The sequence below is a fragment of the Micropterus salmoides genome, unplaced genomic scaffold (genome assembly GCF_014851395.1).
Source record: "Micropterus salmoides isolate LMB-PRFRI ecotype aquatic unplaced genomic scaffold, ASM1485139v1 Ms_hic_scaffold_9, whole genome shotgun sequence".
Lineage (NCBI taxonomy): Eukaryota > Metazoa > Chordata > Actinopteri > Centrarchiformes > Centrarchidae > Micropterus > Micropterus salmoides.
In genome coordinates this window covers 22,273,144-22,298,888 of record NW_024044681.1, presented here as the reverse complement: position 1 = coordinate 22,298,888, position 25,745 = coordinate 22,273,144, and the positions used below count along the sequence as shown (strand labels likewise).

Genomic DNA, 25,745 nt, shown 5'->3' with positions numbered 1-25,745 from the left:
ATATTCTCTAAACTATATTCTATACATATTCAGTTATATACTATATTGTAGCCTATATACTCTATAGAGCAGTGTCACCTTCATAATCAAAGTGAGAAATGGCAACGTGTAGTTGTGGGGTGTTCCCACTGGGCCACTGACTGGATACACGGGCATGTAGAAATACGGACTTGCAAGCATACATACAAATTTTAAGACAAAATACTGTTGTCATAGTAACTTAGGTTAGTTTAGATACTGTTTTCTTAAGGTTACAAATTAATATTCCTTCTCTTTAATCTTCCTTCAAACCATGCACTCAGCTCAACATCTTACGTTAAATGTTAAGCTACGTCGGCCTACATTGATGCAGTTCAGTTCCACGTCGACATACCATGTTATACTTTCATTCAGAGAGAGGGCTTTATGTGCATGTTTTGTGTGTGTGGTCAGAGATAACCAGGTTTTCACACACCTTGTCAGAACGCAAGCTTTCATGTCTGTCCAAGAGATACACTCAAAACCTTCCTGAGAGGACTCGCGTACGCACACACCAGCACTCAAACAGGCAGAAAAGTCTTAAAGCTTCCATAAACTGCTTCGGTGTGATGCTAACACCTGACCCAACGATTAACAGGGATCAGAATGAAGATGAGAGGTGGAAGAGAGTAAAAGCTGCTTACAGCTGCTGCTTCTCTCAGAGGGAACACGCTGAAGTATGACAAAGTAAGGGCTAAGAGGAGCATTGGGGGACAACATCATCATCATCCATTTAACCTTTTAACCTGTACAAACATTTAATCATAAGCACATAACTGTGCTGCTGTTTCTGACAAAAAAATCACCTCCATCTGCTGGTCAAAAAGCTTATTAAAAACACTGGCAATGATGTTTGTGTTTCTGGCTGGATTTGAGAAGTTTTCTGCCCACTGTGTTGTCTGCCTCCTCTTTTTTTATACATGATGAGCGTTGCAGCCGGCATAATGCTCACTTTATTTTTAAGTTTGCTGATGATTCACTTATTGTCAGTCTCCTAGACAGAGGCAAAATGTTCCTGGTGTCACTGTTAAATGCTGTGACATGACATTTTACACCCTAATATGGCTAAAAGGCTAAAAGTAGCCATTCTTTCGCTACCTAAGGCAAGGGTAAAACTACCTTAGATTGATTTTAAGAGCAAAACAGGTCTAATTTGGAACAAAATGTAACAGCAGCACTTATTCTTCTCAGAAAATTGACACATTTTCCTAAGATTATGATGAGCATGTTTCACAAAATCTACAGTACACGAAGTCCCTTTCCTAAGTAAAAATGTGAATGTAGCGTTGTATTTGGTCTGATCTTCATTTAATGATCTCAGTCTCATCCCCATTCTTTCTTTTACACTGTAGTTTAGAGTCCTGACTTCACAAACATCAACTGACAAATTGGCTCCATATAATTTTTATTGCTTTTTGACTTGTACTTGTGTTGATGCCTATTTCCTCTCCTCTCTAAGACAAATAAAGCTGGACCTTGAACATCAAGGAAAATGGTGAGTTGCTTCTCAAGCAGTCTTGTGGCAAACTACTTTTCTTGACTTTGTTTTCCTGTATGTGCTGGTAAATCAAGAGTTACCAAAGGATACCACACTGACCTTACAGCTATCTCATCTAGCCTCTTCCACAACAAAAAAATTACTTTTGCAAACTCTAAAATGGCTCAAGGCCAAACAAATAGACTTGGCTTAGAGGATAAGTCTGCTTATAGTGTGTGCTGAAAAGAAAATGTAGTAATTGCTTTTTGGCGTCAACTTTCAGAGATTCTGTTTGGTCTGTGTATTGGAGAGCAGCACTCCAAGTGAATGGGAGGCACATAAAGCTCTGTAGTGAAGCAAATGACAAAACTGTATGCACTATCAAAAATTAAACAAGCAAAAAAAGGTGTGGGTTGTGTGTTATTACCTGAATTCCATAACGTTTTGATGTTATTTTCCGTGCTCCTTTTATTTTATGCTTGTTACATAGAAAAAAGAATGCAGAACTGACAAAAATCAGATAGAAAAGGACAAAGTAAGAGATTTTCAATCTGACAGACAGAACCAGGATTAAGAGGCTATAGCCACACTTGCAGCCACTATGAGGCTGTATTTGCAAATTAGCACAAAACACAGAGCACAGCTGAGGCTGATGGCAATGTTGTTGGTTTTGAAGCATCTGGTTCAAAAACAAAATATTGGACAAATCTAAATTCTAACCTGATGATGGCACTAGAAATTTACATTTCCCCTTGTTGAGACATTTCACGCAAAAACTAAAACTGTTAAAGTCATGGTGGTGCTAGAGGAAAGTCAGGGGATCACCAAAGTATTTAGGATTTATTATCTGGGGACCATAAATGTCTGCACCAAATGTTGTGGCAGCCCATCTGGCTGCTGTTGTGATATTTCAGTCTGCTCCAAAGTGGTGGAGCGATTGACCCATTGACAGACCGAAATAGCCATCTCTAGAGCCACACTAGCGCGGTGCAGCAGAAGCACAAAACATGTCCTTTTGGATCAGAAAGGAAGAGAGACAGAAAGACAAACACACAAACCAATGAAAGATGTCTCTCCCAGGTAGCCTCTTCGCCTGAGGACCACCTCCAGGAACTTGTCCTCCTCATCCATCACGTAGTACTCTTTCTCTAGAGAGATCCAGGTCCAGTCCAGACGGAACTGCTGTCCCTTGAGCTTGTTCCCACCTGGACATAATGCATAAGAACATAAATACATTTTGTTACTCCTGACTGTAAATATTTTTTTCAGCCTATTTTCTTTTTGGTAAGGTTTCATTTAAAAACAAAGTCTTTCATTATCAGTTTATGCAAGTGTCAACATACTGTTTACTAAGATCTCTGTGGAAATAACTTATGGTGGGGGGCTGGGTCTGTGCTTTTTTATTTCTCTGACTGAGTTCAAAATTCTATAAAAACTGGAAAGGAAACTATCAGGGGATATTCTTTGACCCAAGGGGCAATTACTGTAAAACTGTAATGAAGAAATAGTGTTTTCATTATCCCACAACATCTGCTGCAGAATATTTACAGATTCATAAAAAATAAACCGCACACTAACGTTCTTTATCTAACAGTTAATCTTTTCATGTGCTCTATAATTGTTTTTGCCTTCATCAAACTGCAGTTTCCTTTCGTCTCGCCTGTGCAAAAATAGCACATCATCCTGAGGATTTGAGCGTGTAAGCCAATCAGTGTTATTAAGGAAGGGTTTGCAGTGTAAATGGTCTTGTTAGTGCTAGGCTAATACTCAATAGCTGCCACTTCAACAAGCGGACAGGAAGGATGCTGCTTTGTGTGGCTAATTTACCCACCTGCAGGGGAAAAAATATCATAAATAGTATCACAAGGACTGGAGATGATACCCTCCATCCCCACAACATGCAGGTTCAGCTCTCTGTTAAAAAATAATAAAGCTCCAACATGGTATGCCAACATGGTGCTAAAACGCAGCAGAGGTGAAAAGTTCAGTACTTCCTGGATTGGCAGACATAGCTAGAATATGCCAAGGTGAGAAGACAGCTAATGTTATCAGAGCTTATGTATCCTCCCAAAAGCCAAGTTCAGGCTTCACTTAGCCAGCTGAAGTATAAAATCACACACACACACGGGGAAACACACACAACTCTTCAATTCACTTCACTGCAACCTTGACTTTCATCCCAGTTCCCTGATAGTAAATACAGCATAAGCTGCCCGAAATCTTACTGTGTGTGTGTGTGTGTGTGTGTGTGTTTGTTTGTGTGTTCATGTTTATGTGTGTAACTAGTCCTTCTGTGTGACCTCTCACTGAAGGTGAGGGTCTATGCATGGCGAATAGGGATCTGAGTCAGTGGGCTTCAGGCTGTCTCATTCCTCCAGCCTTTAAGAAGGATAAAAGAGCTCTCACATGTGCTGACCATCCAAAAAAACATAACAGCTTTGAAATCATCCTCAATAGAGCTTCACTTAAGACGCTCTTTCAAAGGCTCGCCAACAAAAACTCACCACAAGGTTTTCTTTTACTCTTTTGAACCAATTAGGGATTATAGTTTCTGTGCAGAAAATTTTGAGGATCAGGTAACTCTGAGAAATCTGCAGAGAAAAACTTTGATGCTACAGTTTTGACGCTGGCTTGTGATGTAGGATCTACTTTGTGGAAGAATCACTGACGCTGTTGAGTCTGAAGAGACTATTTTATAATCATAAATGGTTCAAATCAAAAGACATGTCACTGTGACATCGTCAGCTGCGTGTATTCACATTCTGATGTAAGTAAACATTGTGCTGCACAATGCCATCATGTAAACCATCATATCTAGTTTGGGTCTTGGTTTCAGACAATATATATTCAGCTCACTACTCACATGATCTAGTTGAGTCTCAATTATATGGTCATGTGTTGAAGATTAGTAAATTTAGCCACTTTTATCTTTGTTTTGGTTTCTTAGGTTCACTCTTAATGCTCTCATTAAATTTACTTTCTTTTGACCCCAATATACACTACCTGTCCAACAACAAACAGTGCTGATTAGGTAGTGTACCAACCAGCAGGTGAACAAATTTGAACATCGAGCAAGCTGAACATCCACACACATTTCTCAGAAGATACTGGAAGCCTAACCAGAGCCTTATGAGCAAAGTGAAAACGGGATTATTTCTAATGTGGCCAGACACACGACTCTAAATGAATGCTTATGTTGCTGCTTGCCTGCTGGATTAAGATAGGCAATTGTTTGCTACAATGTCAGCCACAACATTTTATAGGAAAATAATCTCTTTTAGTGTATTTTGGGAGTGGAGGGGGTGGGGGGTAATGTTTGATATAACTTTTCAAAAATTTCCTGATGGATGGCCTTGACAGAGACATCGGTGTGTACAGCCAAAATGAAATGCAGCAGTGCAATTACAGGTCAAATAAGACGTAGGCTGTTAAAATCAAAACAAATTAAGTGCCACTTATATTTCCTTTCAAATAATTCCGCCCCTCTCTTTTCTCTCTGACCTTGTCTTTGTTAAGATATGTAGATCCTTAACCCCAAAAAGGAAACCTTCCATGGAGATACAATCATTCATTTAAAAAACACATCAAAACATGTGCTACTGACCTTCACATAGGCCTGAGTGCTCTGTTTCTGAATATGCTGCTAGGCACCAGCCATGATTCTCACCCTTTGGGCTTAGGGAGAGGATTGATTCTTTCGAGTCATTAAACTTGAAGCTTTGTAAAACCTTGTAAAGCCATGTGAGTGAGTGTTTAAGTCGAATTGGAATGGAAAGTTATTTTGGATTTTGTAAAGCAGAAGCTGTTATCAAATTCTTGATCTGATTCCACAGGCCTTCCATACAAGTTCTCTTTGGATCAGCTTAAGAAAAAACTGAAAGCAGGAGATATCTCTGAACATCAGCAATATTGGGTGCCTCATCTAATGTTTCTTGGATTAAAATGGATGAAAATCAAATCACACTAACTATTACAAAGTTGTTGTGTTTCTTTTTCATATAGAATGATAGTCATACTGACAGCCTAGCAAGCACCACTTGCTTGCACAGGCTTTTCTTAGCACAAAGCAATAACCACCATTATTACACCCACCAACCAAATCACCATTACAACCACTTTACTGGGTTTTGTAGCTCAGCTATGATTGTAGGTTACTGTTTGTCACTAAGTGAAGAGTGTCCACTTGATGCGTTACACAATATGTTAAAATGTCTTTTGTGCTGTACGTTACATGCTGCAGACCCAGAAAATTAATGTAAATAAAGAAATAAGACAATAAATAAATAAAACAGTCTGTCAGTGGCCACCACTAGGCAATTTTACTGGCTTAAATTCAATACAAGTGTGAGATTAAGCTTTTAGCTTCAGTCTTAAAAACACAGGGCTGTCTTGACTTTCAGCTGTGTGTATGTACTGTACATGTCTGCATGTCTGAGACCAAAATCAAAGGAAATTTTTCACAGTAAGACGATGCCGTCTGCTGCTCAGTACATCTATTCTGCTGCTGGCGGTGCGGCCCTTCCCTCACTGTTACGTCTCCATCTGCCTTCTGTACTCCTTTGTTTATGGGTCCCCAACTCCCAGTGCAAACGGCAACCAAACAGCTATACGCAACCAACAAACCCAGAGATCTCTCTCACCATGGAAAGTGTTTGAAAAAACATTGGACTAGAAAGTAATTGCTAAATCTGCTATTTATTCAGTTGGCAATGTGTACTTTTTTACAAAGCACGTAGCATGTGAAGTGCTGCGACACTCGTTCTGCTAAAATAGACAACCTTAAAATCATTTTTCAGCAGTAATAGGAGCCCACACACCATCCATCTGACAGGAGTGCCTCTTTACATACGTTTTGATGGTTGACGAAATACAAATATCTCACTCCCCTTCAGGTTGTTTCAATAACTTTTAGTTTATCCAGACAGATGTGTGATATTGTACTAATATTGGCAGGCTTTGCATGTGTGCAACTAGTCACAAAGGGGATCACGAAGATTCTGATAGGTTCTGCACTCAGCTGTTTCTTTCTTCTACAAGTAGGTTGTGTGTGTGGCCTTGCATATATCCGACTGAAAGTTCAGGTGTTTAAGCAGCACCCTAATCCAGTGTCTGTTTGTGTGTGTGTAATATGTGTGTCTCCCACTACAGTTACACTTTGCCCAAGGCTATCAGCATGATAGTGGATAACTCCTGAGGTTTGGTGAGATATCAGTAGGCTGACCAGGAATTCATGGCCCTGGGCAAACACAAGTATTTAAAATGCTGCTCAACTCAAGGGCAAGTTAAAGCCAAATGTGCGTGGGTTTTTTTGTTGTTAATTTACCAGGATCAAGTACACTTTTACATATGTGTGGGTAATTATTTCCACTTGTCACTATTTGATCAATCACATCACAGGGTGTCAAAGCAAATGTCAAAAGAATCTGGTGCTGCTATTATATACTGTATATGTGACTGCACATGTGTGCCTGTGGGCAACAGAGGAAGTGAAGTGCACATACATTCCCCCCCATCCCATCCTAAGGAGATAAAAGTTGTGTGCAACAGAATGATGTTTCCTCCCTAAATTCAATAGCCATCAGGCACGACTGTGCAGCAGAAACACCTTAAGCAACCTTGCACACAAAACCATTAGAAACTGACATTTGGGGCACTCCTTTGAAGTTCTTGTGATACACTTAATGACCGTGAGTTTTTTCTGCTGATGTCTACAAAGACAGCCGTGTGCGACCCTGGGCATAGCTTAAAGGGAGAAGGCTTGAGGACAAAGAAATGGTGGCTTCCTTCAGGTGTATGTGTGTCTGCAGTTGTACGGTTGTGTGTGTGTGTGTGTGTGTGTGTGTGTGTATACATACGGCTTTATCTGTGTGAAAGCGCCTACATGTCTGTGTCAGATGAATCATAACACCTAAAAGCAATTGTTCTCCTGCAGGATTTTGGGGTGGTGGGATGAAAGAGGCATAACTGCAGCACACCTCTCACTCCAGCTTCAGCACCAGTCTCCCCATGCCACCGATATAATATTTATCAGAGGGATGGGTTAATGTATCTCAGGACGGTTACTGGAACTCTTGAGAGCAAACTATCTGAGCACAGATGATAAACTAGCTACTGAAATCTCTGGTTTCTCCTTCCCACTTTTTTCCCTCTGCTCTTATCGTCTCCTCTTAAAACACAGTTTTATTTTGCCAGAAAATATAAATTTACTTACTTCAGTGAATTTCCTAATCTTTACTTTAAGATGTATGGTTTTTATTAAACGGTTCCAAAATATAAATAATAAAGCAGAGCTCAGAACAGCTCACCAGTTGTGTACTTTTATATTGCTGTGTGAACAGAAGAAATATATATCACTTTACAATTAAAGATCACATTACTTTCTAATGCTTGTGTGGTTTAAATATAAATCAAAGGTCCATTAAGATCCATTAAAATAAAATAGCAGGAAACACAGATGGTAAGGATAAGAAATAAAGACAGTAAAACAAAGAAAAAAAAAAAGTAAAAGAAAATTAGATTCTATGTGAGCTGGAATTGTCACTTTCCTACAGTTTCATCTTGTATATAGAAAATCATACGCAGCATAAAACGGAGGGAGGACGGGGTGAAAATGAAATGAAGAAAATAAACTGCTAAAATAAAAAAAGAGTAAAGTAACTGTGTCAAAAAAAATAACAGAAAAACTAAAGACGAGAAAAGAGAAAATCCAATGCCGATAATTGGGAGCAAAGTATTCACATCCTCAAAAATGTATATAAAAAAAATATAACATTTCAGTGGCAAAATAAATGTTGAAAACAGTTTTTTGTTTATTCTTGAGATTAGAGGGTGTTTGGTCATGCTTGTGTGTTTACATGCCGAGCATCGTCTGTCAAGCATAGAGAAATACAGAATCAAAGATGATTAGCATGATGAAAAATCCCTTCACGTCTCTCAACTAGTCTCACTCTGTCATCTCAACGCCTTAATGAGATGCAGATCATCGCAAGCGACATTCGCAACTGCAGAATGTGGTGTAATCCTACAACGGAGAGATCCATCAGCACCAACAATGACAGACAAACATGGCAGGCGAGGACAGACAGCAAGGGTGTGACAGTAAAACCAAATCCTGACGCCTAAGACAGAGTCAACACTCTGTACAATAAACCACAGCATACTTTGGTATTAAACTCAGCGAGACAGTAAAATATTGAAGACTGTACCTCGAGAGGAAAAGAGGGCATTAATAGGCAGTGAGACAGACAAAAAGAACACTTAAAGAACGAAATGTATAATGAAGATGGATGCTGAGCAGAGTAAAAGAATGGGAAATTAATAAATCACTTCCAACAAGATCTAAAACTGTCAGTGTGAGAAGGTAGAGATGAAGGGGATAAAGATAGGAGAGTTGGGCCCAGGCAGACTTGAGTGACAGTAAATTCCTGAATGCACACAGATAAAGAGAATCCTCTCCTAAAGCCAAGGGACGTGTTAGTGTGTGTGTGTGTGTGTGTGTGTGTGTGTGTGTGTCAGGCTGTGCTGCATGCTGATGTATTACTTTGCAATTCTGCCCTAATCAGTAAACGTCGCTGGATGGGTTAACAACAACCAAAAGGTCAAGGGATTAACCTGCTCCATTTGTGGCAGTGGTGACAGCCAGTTTAAGTAATTGTTTGGTTTTAAGTTCCTTCACATGTAACAGCTTCCAGGTAAGATGTATTAAAAGAGAATTGGCAAAAGTTAGTAGCACATCAAATGTGTTTCATCTAGTGGGGAAATAAATGGCAGAAAATCTAGACATCTAAAACTGGATTAACTCATTTACATTCAGTGTTCATGGCTTCACTTTCTGAGCCAAGACATAATCAGATGCTATGAGTCATTCTGCTATTGAGTTAGAGTGTAAAGGTTATTACAGAAGCAGTTTAAAATTGACTCATTCATTTAATTTTTTTCCCTGACTAATTTCTTTCATCCATTAGAAAGAAAGTCTGTATGTACATTAATAATGTTCTGCGTGTCGCATTTAACAGAGATGAGGGCGACACAAGGAGGTCACTTCATCTGAAGTGTTGCCACTGCTTTTATGAAAAAAAGGGCTTTTGAAGAGAGAAGAAAGTCACAGTGGCACCACAGATCCACACCCAATCATACATCATGCACAAACAAGACTGATGATAAGGAACTGGTGCCCTTGCAGAATAGTATGTTGTTATCATTAGTCTTCTAACACTAATGAGGGAAAAGTTACACATAAAGTATTTTGTTACATTCAAGAGATGTTTGTGAATGCATGTAATGTGTATTGTGTGCAGTGAAATGCGGATGAAATGGGGGTCACAAAAAAAAACAAACATGTTTTCTCACTCCTCTGCTGCATTTAGCCATGTAGAGAGCTTTGGTTTTATTTGCTCAGATTATAAAATATCCATCTCTGAGATTTCTGCTGCGACCCAAACACAATAGAGGTGAATGGAAGTTGTTTTTTGTGGCGCTAACAGCAATGAGACATCTAAAAAATTAATCAGCAACATCTTTTTCCAGACACAACGTTCTGGTTACTGTGGATTATCCATAGATCTCGCTGTGATCTGTGGAACAAAGTTGTTCCTATGAAAACTACTGACAGTGAGATCTGTGGGTGATCCGGAATAATCACGTTGCTTGGATGGATATGTTGCTGTTGATTTTTATGACATTTTGTTTTTAGTGTGATGAGCATCACAAATTAAATTCCATGACCTTTTGAGTAGAACTGAAACACTTTGTCATGATTCAAAAACTGACATCTGTTTGGTGTCTTCTTGAAATAGAGCATCTGCAGATTATTCCTTACCCGATATGTTATTATCAATTTAAGTTAGGCATAATACGAGATAAATTAATCCACATTTTTGTAGCTGGGAAGGACGAGTGAGTGAGATTTAACTCTTCTTGGTTTGGGTGGGTAGAGGGGGGTCGGGAGGGGTTTTATTTTGTGTTACAACAAAATGTTCTAAACAAATAATGTTTAAAGTCAGAAATTTGGATTTATTGTTTCCTTATTAAGTTCAAACCGTTAGGATACTCGGTTACATTATACTATTATGCATCTTAAAGTGAGCTGAGACTATACTATACAAAAACACTTTTATCAAAGCACGGCATTACATCTATGTAAGAAAAATTACACTATGCTACTCAAAACTTTCTCCCCTTCATTCCACTACTCTCATTCCTGGGAGCTGGACACAGCCTGCCCTGCAGTCCCAGTTCTCCAGCCACATGTTCCCAGACATATCTGGCAGAGATCTGCACTCTGCTGAGTGTACTCGTTTTTCATTTCTGTTGTTTTCTGCTACTCCATTATAGCTACCCGTACATCCCACAGCCGAAGAGATGCTTGGGAAAGACGCCGTGTTCCAACCCATTACCAGTTAACTATAGTTATCCCAGCTGGTCTTAACCTGAGACAGAGGGTGCTTCCTGCCTTTCTTCCCCTGTAGATGAGCCTGTAATAGGGTCACGTAATTACCAGTGGCTGCCTCGGAGCTCTGCCCAGCTCAAACGCCCAGGGCTCTCATTACCCACAATGCTGCCTGGGCTCTTAAATATCAAACACCTCTTTGTCCTGGAGGCCCAACTGCACCTTAGCCCACGGCTACCCCTCTGTGCTCTGCTGTGCATGCATGTGTGGGATTGTTTGCGTGAATGTGTACCAGTGCACATCTGGATCAGTGTTTTAACAATTATCTTATTATTGTCCGTCCTTTGCAAATTCTATATCCAGAATCAGTTTGCAGTAACACAAACTCTCCCGAGAGGGGAGGAGACCCAAGTAGATCCATTAAACTTATGGACTGATTGAATATAAACTTCTTTTGAAAGCCTCAGGCCTTTTTATGTGACACAGACTGTTTTTACACAAGCACTGACAATCAATTAGTCAATATTTCTCCTTTCATGTGCATAAAGGAACTGTTCTTCTTAGCACATTCTTATAAGCGCATTAGTAGCATGGTATGAAAAACACTTCTGAAAAATGAGTCTTCGGCTAATTCACAAAACCATTAGTTCATGTTTTTAGATAAAAAAGTGAGCAATACATGATTTTCTTTTTGTGTGATGTGGAGAGCACATTTCATTTTTGGTTGTCGGTGGTTAAGGCTAACAGTAGTCTTAAAGTGAAGGAGAGAATCATTATCTTAACAGGACTGTTATATCCCATTGTGACTAAAGAACCACTGATGCACAAAATAACCTTGAAAAGTGACCCATGATCTCGATATTATGTTTTAATTTAACACTAGATGATACACAGTCTTGTAGTCCTGTGATTCACTGAGAAAAATGTTATTAAGCCGAGTTTCTGAATGTGAATCTAAGAATTTCTCTGCCAAGTCAATTCAATTCAAATTCTCCAATGATGGGAGGTTTACTAGGCTCTACATCAATTTTTCCGAGTGCTTACTCTTTAATACAGTAACATCATATCTGATAGTACGGGAGGAAAATCAACAGACTGAGAGAGATGGGGTGTTGTGGGCTGGGAGTTGTGGCTCCTTATGACACTTAACAATGTGAAGGTTTTATAAAAGCGTTCATTGTGGGCACTTATTTTACTTAAATAAAAATTTAAAAATTACTTAAATAAATATGAAATCCAGACATCTGTATGACTTATATCATTCCATGTGCCCGCCGGGTTTAGGCCCAAAACTTGCCGGTGACAGGTTGGGCTCAGACAGAATGAGGCTGTTTTTATGTATATATCCATTAACAAATGAAAATTTAGAGATTTAGAATTATATTTTAAAACATTAAAATTAGCAGGTCATTTCCTGTTTTCTCTCACAGACTCACACACTATAAGCCGCAAGTAAAGTGCACATCACAGTAAAGGCTATTTTGTTATCTTTATTTCAGTTTTGATCTTACATTTTGTTTATTTTAGTTTATTTATTCGTAGTTCGATTTAGCTTGTAATAAAATATTTAAATTATCAATATTTAAAAAAAAACATTTTAAGCAAAAATACACTTAGAGGTCGGGCTTGGGCCCAAAACTGCTGTTGTGGTTCAGGCTTGGTTCGGGCTCAGACAGAATTTATTTGGTCTGGGCCTGATTTTTTGGGAAACAATGAGGAAATGTGCTTCTAACAAGACTAAGATAATGGAAGTTTTAGTATTTGCAACATGTCCCACTTGTTTGTGCTTCCACTCTGTGTTGTGTGTTCTTTGAAATATGGTTACTTCATTAATGATCATTTCTGTTCTAGTATTACAATATTTGAATTCCTTTCCAGAGCTTGCTGATCTTGGACAAATGCAACCGCCTCTCACTCCCAGTTGCTGATTGCTTAACTGGCTGCTGGGTTCGTAAATGGATGCTAATTTCATATACATTGCAAGCAGACATATAAAACGAAATGCACTGAATTTTAAGTGGCAGTTACATATGCATAAATCAGGAACTGAATGGCTTGAGGTGCTCAAGTTAGTCATAACAGAGTATCAACTTCAAACTGAAAGCACTGATTGCGCTGTAGGAGATGTAGGAGAGTTGTCCTAACCTTCTAGAGGCAAAAGGACAGTTTAGACAATGTTCTCTATGCTGACCAGAAAACCCATGAGAAATCAGCCTTGCATCAAGACAGAATATACAGTAATACTACTTGACATGTCTTGCAGTCATATTCACACATTACAGAGGCAGTCTCATTAAATCATTGACCTGTGAAAATGATGTGTGTTAATCTCAGCACCATAAAAATAAGTTTCCTATCTTTGATGAACCTGGAAGTCTCATCAGTTCACCGGTAAGCTAATATGATGTAGCATCATTTGCAGTACACAGATACAGGAAAAAGGCCCATCTGTCGGCCTATGCAGATTTGTCAGAAATTAATATTCTGACCCACAACTGCACTGCTGCTCTGAATGGCAGATCACTTTATTGGCAAATCCTGAATCAAATGAAGTCAGCGCAAATATCAGTCACCTCATGCATGTGATGCTGACAGAGAATGGCTTCCATTTAGCACGGTGATTATGAATGAAAATAACAGAAATATAAAAAATATTCTTTAATGAACTGCTTGTAAAATATACCAAGAACCATTTACAAAATTAAACTCACTATGAGCTGGAATGTAATGTTAGGCAGCTGACTAGAAGGTCCATCACAGTCATGAGTTGTGAGTTACTGTGTGAGTAATGAGTGATTCTTTGAACCCAGGCAACTACTGCAGAAGCTCAGAGAGGAGAGGAGAGTTACAGATTCACCTGAAGAGATGTGTCTAAAGGTTATAGAGACTGCACCATACCCAAAAGTGACAGGTTACACTAATTTGTATCTATCAACCATCCGTCCATCGTCAACCGCTTATTCTGCATACAGGGTCGCGGGGTATCTATCTATCTATCTATCCACCCACTATCTGTATCTATCTGTATCTATCAACATTCTGTGGAAATGTCAATTGGCAACATATTCGGGACCTTTCTGCTTGTGCAGTCTGCGTGCATGAGAAAAGTGGCTTAAATCTCAATGCAATTATAACCACCAAAAATGGTGAAATCTTACCGTTATCCTCAACGGAGAAATGGAAGAGATCAGATGTAGCATTTTCCTCATTCCGTAACACATAGCAGATTTTCAGGTCATCAATATCAGCTGTAACAGGAAAGTGACTTTAGATTTTTGGAATGATAGATCAGGTATAAAAATCAGGTAAAAGTAAAAAAACTTTACTTTGCTATTATGGTAAAAACCCTGTTACCTCAAAACCAACAAAGGAAAAACAACAAAAAAGAAAATCAAACTGACAAGCAAACAACAGCTAATGTTTTTATTTAATTAATGAGGGAAAGTAAATGAGGGCCACTCTGCATTTGAAGCTGAAGGGTTACACTGTCATGTCAATGTGAGATGATACATGAGGAGCATTTTAACAATCACCTTGCTCCAACTTAAATCAAGGTGACAAGCTAAATTATAAATTGTATATTGAAGTGATTTGACCTAGTCAAGATTAAAAATATATATTTATGAAACAATCTGCATTTTAAGATAAAAAAAACCTTCATGTGAAGTTTCATGCTGGCAACAGAAATAACCTCAAACACACTTTGAAGTTGAATTATGGCTTTATGGCTTGTTCAAACACTCTCTCTGTCAAATAATTGTTCAAAGATGGAAGCTGTCCTGCTTTAGCACCATATCAGCTACAGTAACAGCAGGTCTCTAGTACCACACTGATTCAGTTCCTTATCAGCACTCAGCATGAACAATTTTCTACCAGAGAAAGCATTCTCAAAGTCATGCATCCGTAATCCAGGACGATAAGGCCACAACCTCAAATCCAAGACAACTAGAGCTAAACCAAGAGAAAATGCTTAAATCCTGAACCTGCCAGCTCTTCTGTCAACAGCCCGAGAACCAGGTGACAGTGGATCTTTTAATGACAGGCGAGGTTAAGAATGTTAAGAACAGGATTGCGGCAGGCACCTACACTTCCACAGCTGTTTTCCTAACTTCTCTGAATTACAGGGCTCTGCCAGTTTGTTTTTTTGTCCACCATTCTCCAAAAACGTCTATTACAGTGCAGAAAAATCATCAAGACTGTGAAAGGGCTTGGCCCCTGCGAACCACCTCCTTCAATAATAGATGTGGGAGGAAGGAGGTTCATAAAAGTATAAACCCCTGACTCCTGGCTGGGATGCTTCTTAAACCTCTTAGGTGGCTTCCTGTCATTGCTGCCTCTTCTTCTTCCTTATTTTCACATTAGTGAGTATCAATCTGATGGTACAGGAGAGGCAGCAAGAAAAGGAGTGTTCTCTGGAGTGCTGTGACGCAGCCTTGAACCAGACGACCTTGCAAATATAAAGTCAACACTATGAACAAGGGGCACAATGTTGATCAAATATTTAAAGAGACTGCCTCAAGGGATGTGCCCTGGAAATGGGATGAGTAAATAAAGAGCAAGGGATTGTCTCTTTCACCTGACTGATTCTTCTGACGAGCCTGTTTGCTCTCTCTCAGTCATTCTCTCACGCCCCTTCGCTCATTCTTTATTTCTCTCATGCCACCTACACCTCCCCCCTTCTCCCCTTTTCTCCTGCCTCCTTTGCACTCTTCCACTTTGCGTGCTCTCTCTCTGCCCCTCTTCTGCCCCTTTGCCTCTCTTTCTCACTGCACTCTTGTTTCATCTGTGCCCTTTTTTTTCAGACTGCAGCCGCACAGTGGTTGTCAGAAGTGTCCGTCTCCTGTAGACTGAAAAGCTCTTTTTCACGCTTTGTTCTCAGCCCCTGTTTGTGCTTATGCCAAGCTGTGGCATGAGCAGGTGAATTTTCTTACTTGTCCATTTAATTGCCTCAGCATGATACGAAACACTGCATTGATTGCATAGTTTTAAACCTCAATCAGCGGTATTGTTGTCCTTGATTCTGTCTGCATTGTCAATAACCAGATATGCAGACATGCAAAAAAAATTATTTATAATTCAGATGGCTCTGTGTGTTGGTAGTGTATAGAAATGCATTTTGTTAAGAGGTTTCACTTTTCTATATGCATTTTTATGATGAACAAATTGCAAAAAAAAAAAGTCTCCGAATTGAACTGACATGGTCAAACCATCAGAATGTGTTGCAACTCAAATGCCACCCTGTCACTAAAAGGTCTGCGCTGACCTTTTCACATGATCCTCTACTTCTGTCCTGCTTCATTTAACACACCACTATGGATGAACATCAGATGTGAACATTTCCCTGAAGATGCAGAAATAATAAATTATTTATCTCTAACCGTCTACAAGACATTTGCGCAAAACATCAGCCTCCAACTTTGGTCTGCTAATTATGATTTGATGAGCAAGGCACATCTAAATCAGGCCCACAAATTAACTATTGAAATTCCCAAGCCTGCACTTGTCACACATATGAATAATTATTACTCCATAAATTAAAATCTTTGGAAGGCAGTGTGAAAACTTAATCAAAGCAGATTCACAGATTTGCAGGGATTTTTAACTTTAACATTTTTCTCTGAGGTTAAACAGTATCACATCACACATTTATTTTTTATAATTATAATGGGATTTATAATAATTTGATTATAAATAATTATGATTAAAACCACTTCCATTTGCCATAGACACACAGTAATCAATGATGTTTGAGCAGGGAAAGACATTTCAAATAAGACAGATCGACACTTATGTCATTTTGCTAACTAATAGTAGTTTGTAATAATTTCTGTAATATTGAGTGGAATAACCTCTCAGGTAATTTTGTTTACCAGATATAACAATTACATTTTAAAACCCCTTTTTCTGGAGTCCACCATCACTCACACTGAACAGCACTTAACAAAATCACTGTCATTTGATTATGTCATCCACATGCAATATTCAAATGTCATGCGTCTGTCTGTTTTTTTCAGGGCTTACCTTGAGTAAATGTGTTGATGGAGTTGTTTCCTTGTCCCAGGTTAATGATGTAACCATGTTTGGGCTGGGTGGTGATGTGGAACACCAAGGAGGCTGGGCTGCTGTCTCTGTCCTTTGCCCTCAGCACTTTGGAGCTTATAGGGAACCCCAGGTGACCTGTGGCCAGGACCTTCAAAGTGGGGGCACCTTTATTCACCAGGATCTGGGGGACGCCATTATCAAGCGCCAAAACGATGATCTTCATGGTTTGAGGAAGCCGAGTCTCAAACACGGTGTTGGGGAAAACATAGAAGTCAGTGTGTGTGCCATCTGTGACAGTAAAGGAGAAAGAGTCCTCTGATGATTCAGTTCCATCGTGTTTGTAGCCAATTAGGTTTTCATTGAGGTCTTGCTTGGTGAAGCTGGTGACAGGCATGGACTGGTTGTAGAGGAGTTTACCATGAACGGGCAGCTGGGTAATGGTGAATATAAGCAGCTGCTCAGCTGTGTCCTGGTCCTCAGCAGTGAGCTCAAATGGTGTAATCAGCTTAAACTGCCCTTCTGTGACAACTACACTATTTACAGAAACAACAGGTTTCTTATTATCAACATCCACTATAGAGACTCTGAATGTTCTGAAAATAGGATTGTAACCATCAGTGACTTCAAACTCAAAGCTGTCCATTTTCACCTCATCGTCTGAGGTGTGGATGTAATAAATCTTACTGCCAGCCAGTTGGAGTTGAGTAAAAGACGCAATCGGCATCCCAGGATTATCTGTACACTCCAAGTGGCCTCTGACAGGGGCCCTTGTGATGGTGAAGACTAAGTTCTCATCAGGGCTGTTGACGTCAGTGGTGCTGAGAAGATCTGTAGTCAAAGTCACTCTGCCACCTTCTCTCAGAGAGACGCCTTTACTGACCACATCAGGGAACACCATGTCAATACTGCTCACAGTGATATAGAAGTAACGATCAACTAAGGGGTTCATTCCATCTGTGACATCAAATTTGACCAAGTCTCGGATGCCCTCTTGACCGTTGTGTGAATAAAGTATAAGCCCTGCATCAACTTCAGCTTGTGTGAAGTTCATGCCTAGCGTGATGTTCTCCAGAGACCCGGATGGGAATTTTCTCTGCAGGAGACCCTGACCAGGCTCGAACCGGATGATATATGTGAGTGCACTATCATCTGAATCTAAATCTGTTGCTTTGAGCACTTTGTTGTTGATCTCTTTGGTCTCTCCAATTTCCACCTCCAGACCATCGTTGATGAGCATTCTGGGTGTCTCATCATCAACAGCAATGACCAAAACCAGGGCTGTTTTCTGCACAGTGTACTTTCCATCAGTCAGAGTGACATCAAAGCTGTCCTCTGTTGTCTCTGAGTCATCGTGCTCATAAATAATACTTGATGCCTCCCTAATCTGCTCTAAAGTGAAATTAGTCACCAAAACTGAGCCTGTGGATAGCTGGTTTAAAATGGCACCATGTTTGGGAGGTTTGGAAATGATGAACATCAGCTCCTCAGACGGAATATCGGCATCGTCCCCGTTCAAAATTGGAGTGTCTATGACGATGTTCATCCCCTCCATCACCACTATCTCCTTCAAATAAATGTCCGGCTTTTCATCATTTGCTGGGATGACAACAACTGGGAAGAAATGGTTTTCTGATAAATTGATGCCATCAGAGCACATAAATGTGAACCTGTCCTCCACTGGCTCTACCCCTTTGTGAATGCTCTGTACATAGTAGATATTCCCCTCCCTTATGTCTCTGATGGTAAAAGCACTGATAGCTGCTCCTGACCTGGACTTTTCTGAGCCTGGGGCGGGTGATATATTTTCCACATAGCCGGCTGTTGGCTGGACGATGATGGTGCAAAGGATATCATCCGTTGGAGTGTCATTATCATCAGCGTTCAAATGCTGAGGGCCAATAGCGTATTTCTCCCCTTCAATGACACTGAATTGAATCCCAACTCCAACCTCAGGGGCCTGGCTGTCAACAGGAAGGATAGTGACTCGAACCTGAACTCCGTTGACCTTATTGCCACCCACAGTCCAATCATCAGACATGTCTGTGAGAGTCAAATTGAAGCCATCCAGCTGAGAGCTGAGACCTATCTCACCACCTGTGTGTGCGTACACAACCACACCATTTATAATATCAGCCTGTGTAAACCTAGTGGCTGGCACTCCTTTAAGCAATATTTCACCCATAACTGGAGGATCTTCCACAATGAAGGTCAGCTGGAGGTCATCTGTGTCATCATCATGGCCTTGAATGACATTAGTTGTGATTTCTGTGGCTCCGTTTTCGAGCACATCCATGTGAGAGCCGACTGTTCCCGCAGGCAGGTTTATGGTTGGAGTTTCATCATCAACAGGCTTTACATTAACTTTGACCGTCACAGTTACAACATGAATCCCATCACTGATATCCAGCTGAAATTCATCGCTCATAGTCTCCTCCCCACCATGAATATATGATATCTTCCCCTCTGAGATTTCCTCAAGTCTGAAAACCCCTTTTTTCTCTAGGTCAGTAAATGCAACCTGGAGCTGGCCATGTTTAGGGGGCTGGCTTAGAGTAAAAGTAATCTGTTTACTTTCTGTGTCGAGGTCTGTGGCATCCAGCTCGGCAATACTGATAATGTGCATACTGCGTTCAAACAAAGTAAAGCCAGTGTTTGTAATCTGAGGGGGTTTGTTGTTGACTGGCTGGAGGTAGATAGTGAAAGCGCCTTCTGCACTGTTACCAGCCGTGTCTTCAACAGTGTAACGAAACTGCACAACGTGGGCTGTAATTCCAAGCTCAACATTCGGGGGGCCGTAGGAGATCTTATGATGGTTAATTTGAGCTTGTGTGAACTCAGTGACTTCAGTCTCTGGGCTGTCTGTCAGAACCAAAGAACCGAACACAACTGGGTTATTTTCATCAGTATCTGTCGGGGGCTGGATAACTGTGTATTTGAGGTCACGGTCCTCAGAGTCCAAATCAGTATAGCACAGAACTTCTTTACTAAAGTGAGTGAGCTTGTACTCCTGAACCGTCATCTGCAAGGTGGTTCCCGGGAAAAGCTCAGGTGGTACGTCATCTATGGGTAAAACCCGAATTATAAATGCACTCTCCCCTGACTCATTAGGGGGGTCATTGTCATCCTGAACTGTGAACACAAACTGATCCATGATGGTATCTGTGTTATGGGGGCCTGTGTGCTTATAAAACAATTTCCCATCAGTGATATCTTTCTGAAGCCACTCTGTCACCTCCTTCTCATACACTTCATCCTCAGCGTTGAACTTCCAAGAGGAGGGATCCTCTGGGGCATCTGACTGCCTTAGGAAAACTGTGCCAATAGTAGAAAAGGGAGGGACAACGGTGAATTTAATTGTTGAGTCTTCAGAGTCAATATCAGCAGCGCTGAGCACGAGGGGAGATATAGGCATCAACTGGTTTTTGAACAGCACCAGGCCAGTGTTGGCATTTATAATTGGTGGCTCGTCGTCAGTGGGAACAATTGTAATGGGAAAAAGGAATTCGACTTCGTTTTTTCCGTCTGACATCTTGAGGACAATGTTGTCGCTGTATGTGTCGCTCCCATCATGCTGATACACAACAACCCCTGTTGTAAGGTCAGCGGGTGTGAAGAATTTCTTTTGAGAGCCCAGCACCATGAGGTCCCCGTGGCGCAGCCCGTCCACCACTGTGATGGTGACAGCATCCAGGTTGTCTTCGTCGCTGATCTCCAAGTTGTGGGCGCTGAAGAGAGGCCGAGACTGCCCCTCGTACAGCAGCTGACCCGTGTTACGTGTCACAACAGGGGCCAGAGAGTTCATTGGCTTCACAACTATCATGAAAGCGAAGGGGTCTGAGATGGCCCCGTCAGTGTCTACCACCTCAAACTCAAGCTGGAAAATCCGCTCAGTGTCTGAGTCCAGGGATGGGGGCTTATAAGCTATTTTCAGATCACGCAAGTCTCTCTGGTAGAAAGATGTGATGGGGAGGTTTCTGTCATCAGTGCTGACTATATACCCCTCCTCATAAGATAAGGGAGAGGTGATGTTGAAAATAAGCTCATCTGGGTCTGACTCTGCATCCTCAGCAGCAAGCATATCAGGGGTGAGTGCTGTCATCACAAACTGGCTGATCTCCATCATCATCATGGACACAAAGCTGGGTTTAGGAGGAGTGTTTTCTTCTCCCTGTTTGATGCGAATCATAAGGTGGAAATACTCCTGTTTCACTAGGTTGCCTTCCTTATCATGCAGCTCCACAACCATGGGAACATAGTCCCTGTTGGGAGACTTACGGCCAAATGTGTGCTGGTAGCGGATGTCAGCTTGTGTGAATTCATCACAGTCCATCATTTTGGAAAGTTTCCCCCCATCAATAAGCCTTCCATATCTCGGCAGTGCGCTGCCAGTAGATAGGGATGCCGCCTCACATTTATGAGAGTCTCTGTCGTAAGTAAACTCTAAAATCCTCTTATCAATAGGATTACTGATCCCTTTGAGATTATTGACAGTGAGAGGCATGTTTTTGGTGAGTAACTCTAGTTGAGTAAAAACAACTTCAACCTCCATCATAAAGGGGATAATAACGGTTTCGGTTTGCGCGTCATACCTGAGCTGCAGCCTCACTCGGTCTTTAGCCGGACTTCTCGACCCGTAGTGGGAGTATGTCACATCATTGGGACCGAAATCACACGGAAACTTTTTGGGAGAGAGATGCCCCGGTCTCTGTGAGAGCGGATCATTATCCAAGACGGTGATGCTGCAGCGGTCCCCCGGCTGCGTCTGAATCACCAAATCATTAACGGGGTCGATGAAGACCGATCTCCCGAAAGGCACACGTATTCCGTTATTGGCCACCAAGATTGCATCTTCTGACAGTTCAGATCTCAGTGCGTAAAATAATCCAGTGCTGTCAGGCTGAGCAAAAACCATACCTGTTACTGAAAAACACAGGAGAAGTCTATAGAACATGTTGGCGACGGATGTGATCCAACCCATCCTAAAACAGTCACTCTGCCAAAGGGACGTTAAAAAATACACCGATCTTTTTTACTCCGTGTGGGGAATGCGCTGGATGCTTACACGGTAACTCCCATGCGTCTATCAGTCCGGACCCTCGACATACTCAGGGAGAATAGCGCGCAGGAGTTTTAACTTCAGACACTTGAGAGCCTGCGTAAAACAGCTACCGCCCATCTCTGCACATATTGGAGGATTATGAGGGTTTGTTACCCCTACCTTCTCGCCAATGGGCAGTAAAGCTGACATTCACAGTGAGGCGGGGCCTAGAAGATGAGCTGATCACACATGTGATTCATTACATTTAGTGCAATTACTGAGTTTCTGGTGGACTTCGCTTTGCAAGCTATAGCTAGAGATTTTAAAAATAATATTACCCTGAAGAAAAATAGTCTATTTATGTATTGCTCACGAGTACTCTACATAACACAGATCCTATAATTAAGTCATCCGGACATACAGACACACTGATGAAACTGCGAGAAATGTCAACATTGTAACCCAGAGGACTGCAGAGATTGTCAATATTTTCCGTGCTCTGTCTGAAAGAGAAAGTTTAACAACTGCTTTGATGATTGAGCCCGATTTAATGTACTAAAGGGCTGAAATGACTGCATAAATAATTTTTAACAAACTTAAACATTTGTTTCTTTCACTTTAATACAGCAATCCACAAGGAGTCTAGTCTGTCCCAATGTTCATTTATAATTGTTAGAGTAATGATTTTTTACACCTTCAGAAAACAAACCTCAGGCGCATGTTGTTGTGGCATATAAGATGTATACTGCTTAATGGCAGTAAAGTCCCCAGTTTCAGTGTGATCATGAGCCATTGTGGCATGTCATCTCACTGACACATCTCACTCTCTTGCTCACTCTCTCCAAATGTTTACTGTCTCTACTGTCAAATTGTCCCCCCAAAAACTTATTCATATATACCCAGTGACTACACAGGATTTTGCACGTCATGGTATTCCTTGAAAGTGTCCAACACAAATCCATAGGGCCTTAAATCTAATCTTAACAGAAAACATAACAGAAAACCGCGAGATTTGATTTAATGATTATTTTGACTATGGTTGTTTGACTATGGCAGCGGCAGGACCGTAGGAAAAAAAGGGGCTCAATAATATTCAATGTATGACTAAAATATGAATCAAATGTGATATTGATGAGATAAACTTTGAGCGTTGGCGTTTTCCCCCCAAATAAAGGCACACTGTCATTAGTCTGCTCATTGGCTTTTTAAAATGTTCCTCCTCATTTGCTCTAACTCTACACTTTCTACAAAAAGCCCAAGTGTAAATAATATGAGAGAAGGGAAAGCCAGGGCAGCTTAGTTCTTGTTCATGTTTGCATTAATTCATTTATTCATTTTGCTGTTTATTTTATGGTGAACAAGCAGTTGAATGTGGGTCTCTGAAACACATTGATCTTCCCTCAAAGCCACAAGTCACTCTACATACCTAACATTATCCAGTATGCTGGAGAAAGAATGACCATGTCCTTGTCAGTCTAAATCAGTGAACTATAATGCAAAAAACATGAGTCCAAAATATTGCCATAAGCAGCAGTGTTGAAATGAGAAATACACATTCGGCTGTCAGGGGGGGAAAATGCTGCAAATTGTTTCTTAAGACTAAAAATCTATTCTGCTAGACCTTGGTGGTCCTAGGGGGAAAGTTGTGCAGCAAGTTGGAACATCTGTCAAGGCTAAGTCATGAGAGAACAAACCCACTTCGCTGCTCTGCAGACTGACTTTTTGATGTGATCAGTTCTTCCACATTTTTCAATAAAAAGCATGGCTGTGCATTAATCAAATATAAGGTTTGTGCAAAAATGTGTGCATTTACTGAAAAACATGGTGTACTTTTCATCAAAGAGGGACTGGGCATCAGTGCCGTGGATGTGTAACAATGCATACTAACGCTATTACGAGGCCAATTCATATAGCTATAGTACTAGTGAAGGATCGCCATGAATCTGGTTACAAGTTTAGGACATGAATATTTGTAAAGTTCGATGTTGCTCTTATAAACATAGAGCCTTGAGTCTTTTTTGTATTCTTATACACAAGCCAGAAGCTTTGAGGTACTGCTGAACAAAATGTAGTCCCACATTTTGTTCTTGACTCACCACTACCCACGTGGAAAATGGCAGGTGATTAGAGGGTTTCTAGTGCCTTGTTATTTCAAAGTACATGACACCCCCATCTTTTTCCAGCTGTCATACTCTTTATGTGTGCTGGAACATTCTTCTTGTGAGAGGAACCATTCAGATACATACGTATTAGGTCTGTTCTGTACATGTAGACAGATAATACTAAATAGCAACGTATGATGAGAGACAGAGGGCGTGATGAGGAACATAGGAGGGGTGTAAAGATTATTATTAAGTCAACATAATTACAGGCTAGTGAATATTTTCACGTGGAACTTTAAGCTACAATGTGTGTTTCCCACAAAATTATAAAAATATAAAGCAGTCTATATGATGGCATGGTGAGCACCGGTTTACTGGTGAATTCCTATTGTTTTGACTCCCTGGATTTGCTCTGTTCACATTTGACTAATTAGCACTGAAACTCTGGCTCATCCCTGCAGCCCATCTCTATCACCCACCAAGCACAATGAAACTTTTGGAAAGTCCAGCCTCAGATTTGTGACATACATACAGTATACAGGATATGGGGTCTTTCTGCACAGCAGCTGCTCCGCTATGATAAGGCCACATGTGGCGATTCTGGGGTTTGAGCCTATATGGGAACGTGAACGTTTCAAAAGTGTCAGGTAATGAGCGAGGTAATGAGTATGAGGATTGGGCACTCATCAGACTGTTTCATTTGCATAACATCTTGGCGTGCATGCCGCAAATGACAAAAAAAATTCCCTACTTATCACAGAAGTTAATTTATTTGAATAGACAGTCTGTGAGAGCTGGGGAGTCACTATTAGAAGCCAAATCAATATTCACCAATGTATGCCACATTGTTATTCAGCAGCCGGAACACAACAGAGCAGACTTGTCTAAATCAGTCTTGCATATTTGTGTCATTCTTACAGTCAATATGACAATGGCTTAAGATTATTGTTGTTTGGCCTGAGGATGTATGAAGCAGGTTTTGTATGCTTGTCTGGTTACCAGGAGGAGTAACCATATAAAAGCCATCAAAAAGACCCATAATAACTGTTAATGAAGCAATACAGATTCTCGCTGCAATAGTCCCCTAAACTCTGACTAAAATCTGTACTGAGTCCATGCACAGAATCAAATCAGAGTCAAATACTGTGCATCTTGATTACAATGAGTTGCTTGTATTGCCATAGGAGAACATCACTACTCGTCAGTTTTTTGTTTTGTTTTTTAATAAATGACCCATAACCCAAATCAATAAAATACATTATGTAAGTTTATTCCTACAGTGAAGCACAGAAAACAATTTCCTGTGTGTGGTGGAAATAAAAGTACTTGAGTATTGTCATTTTCTGCTGCTTTATAATATATTCCACTACATTTCAGATGGAATTAACTCTTAATACAGTAATATAATGATATTTTAACATCTATAGTTAATCTTGTACATTCATTTTTTACATACAAAACATTTGATCAGTCTGAAATATGATGTATTTATACAGTTCAAACAACTCAATTTCAATTCAAATTCAAAGAAATTTATTTATCTGTTAGGAACTTAATTTGTACTGAGCATCAGTGTGTGTACTGTCAAACACAGCACAATATACCACACACATACATTACATATAAGTAAGAAACAGTTTTAAGTAAGTACAATACTCAATAGTATATAAAGTAGTTATA

The 25,745-nt window shown here is 40.4% G+C and overlaps 1 protein-coding gene across 1 annotated transcript in view; it reads right to left on the bottom strand.

The window, feature by feature from the left end:
* The window catches only part of frem2a (FRAS1 related extracellular matrix 2a), a 64,119-nt gene extending 42,099 nt beyond the window's left edge, over positions 1-22,020 (bottom strand). Inside the window, exons 1-3 of the mRNA XM_038709276.1 lie at positions 16,905-22,020; positions 14,042-14,131; positions 2,554-2,700 (exon numbers count right to left, since the gene is read on the bottom strand). Of these exons, the coding sequence (XP_038565204.1) occupies positions 2,554-2,700; positions 14,042-14,131; positions 16,905-21,903 (5,236 nt within the window). The 5' untranslated portion in view covers positions 21,904-22,020. The remainder of the gene's footprint in view (positions 1-2,553; positions 2,701-14,041; positions 14,132-16,904) is intronic.
* Positions 22,021-25,745: the final 3,725 nt, after the last annotated feature.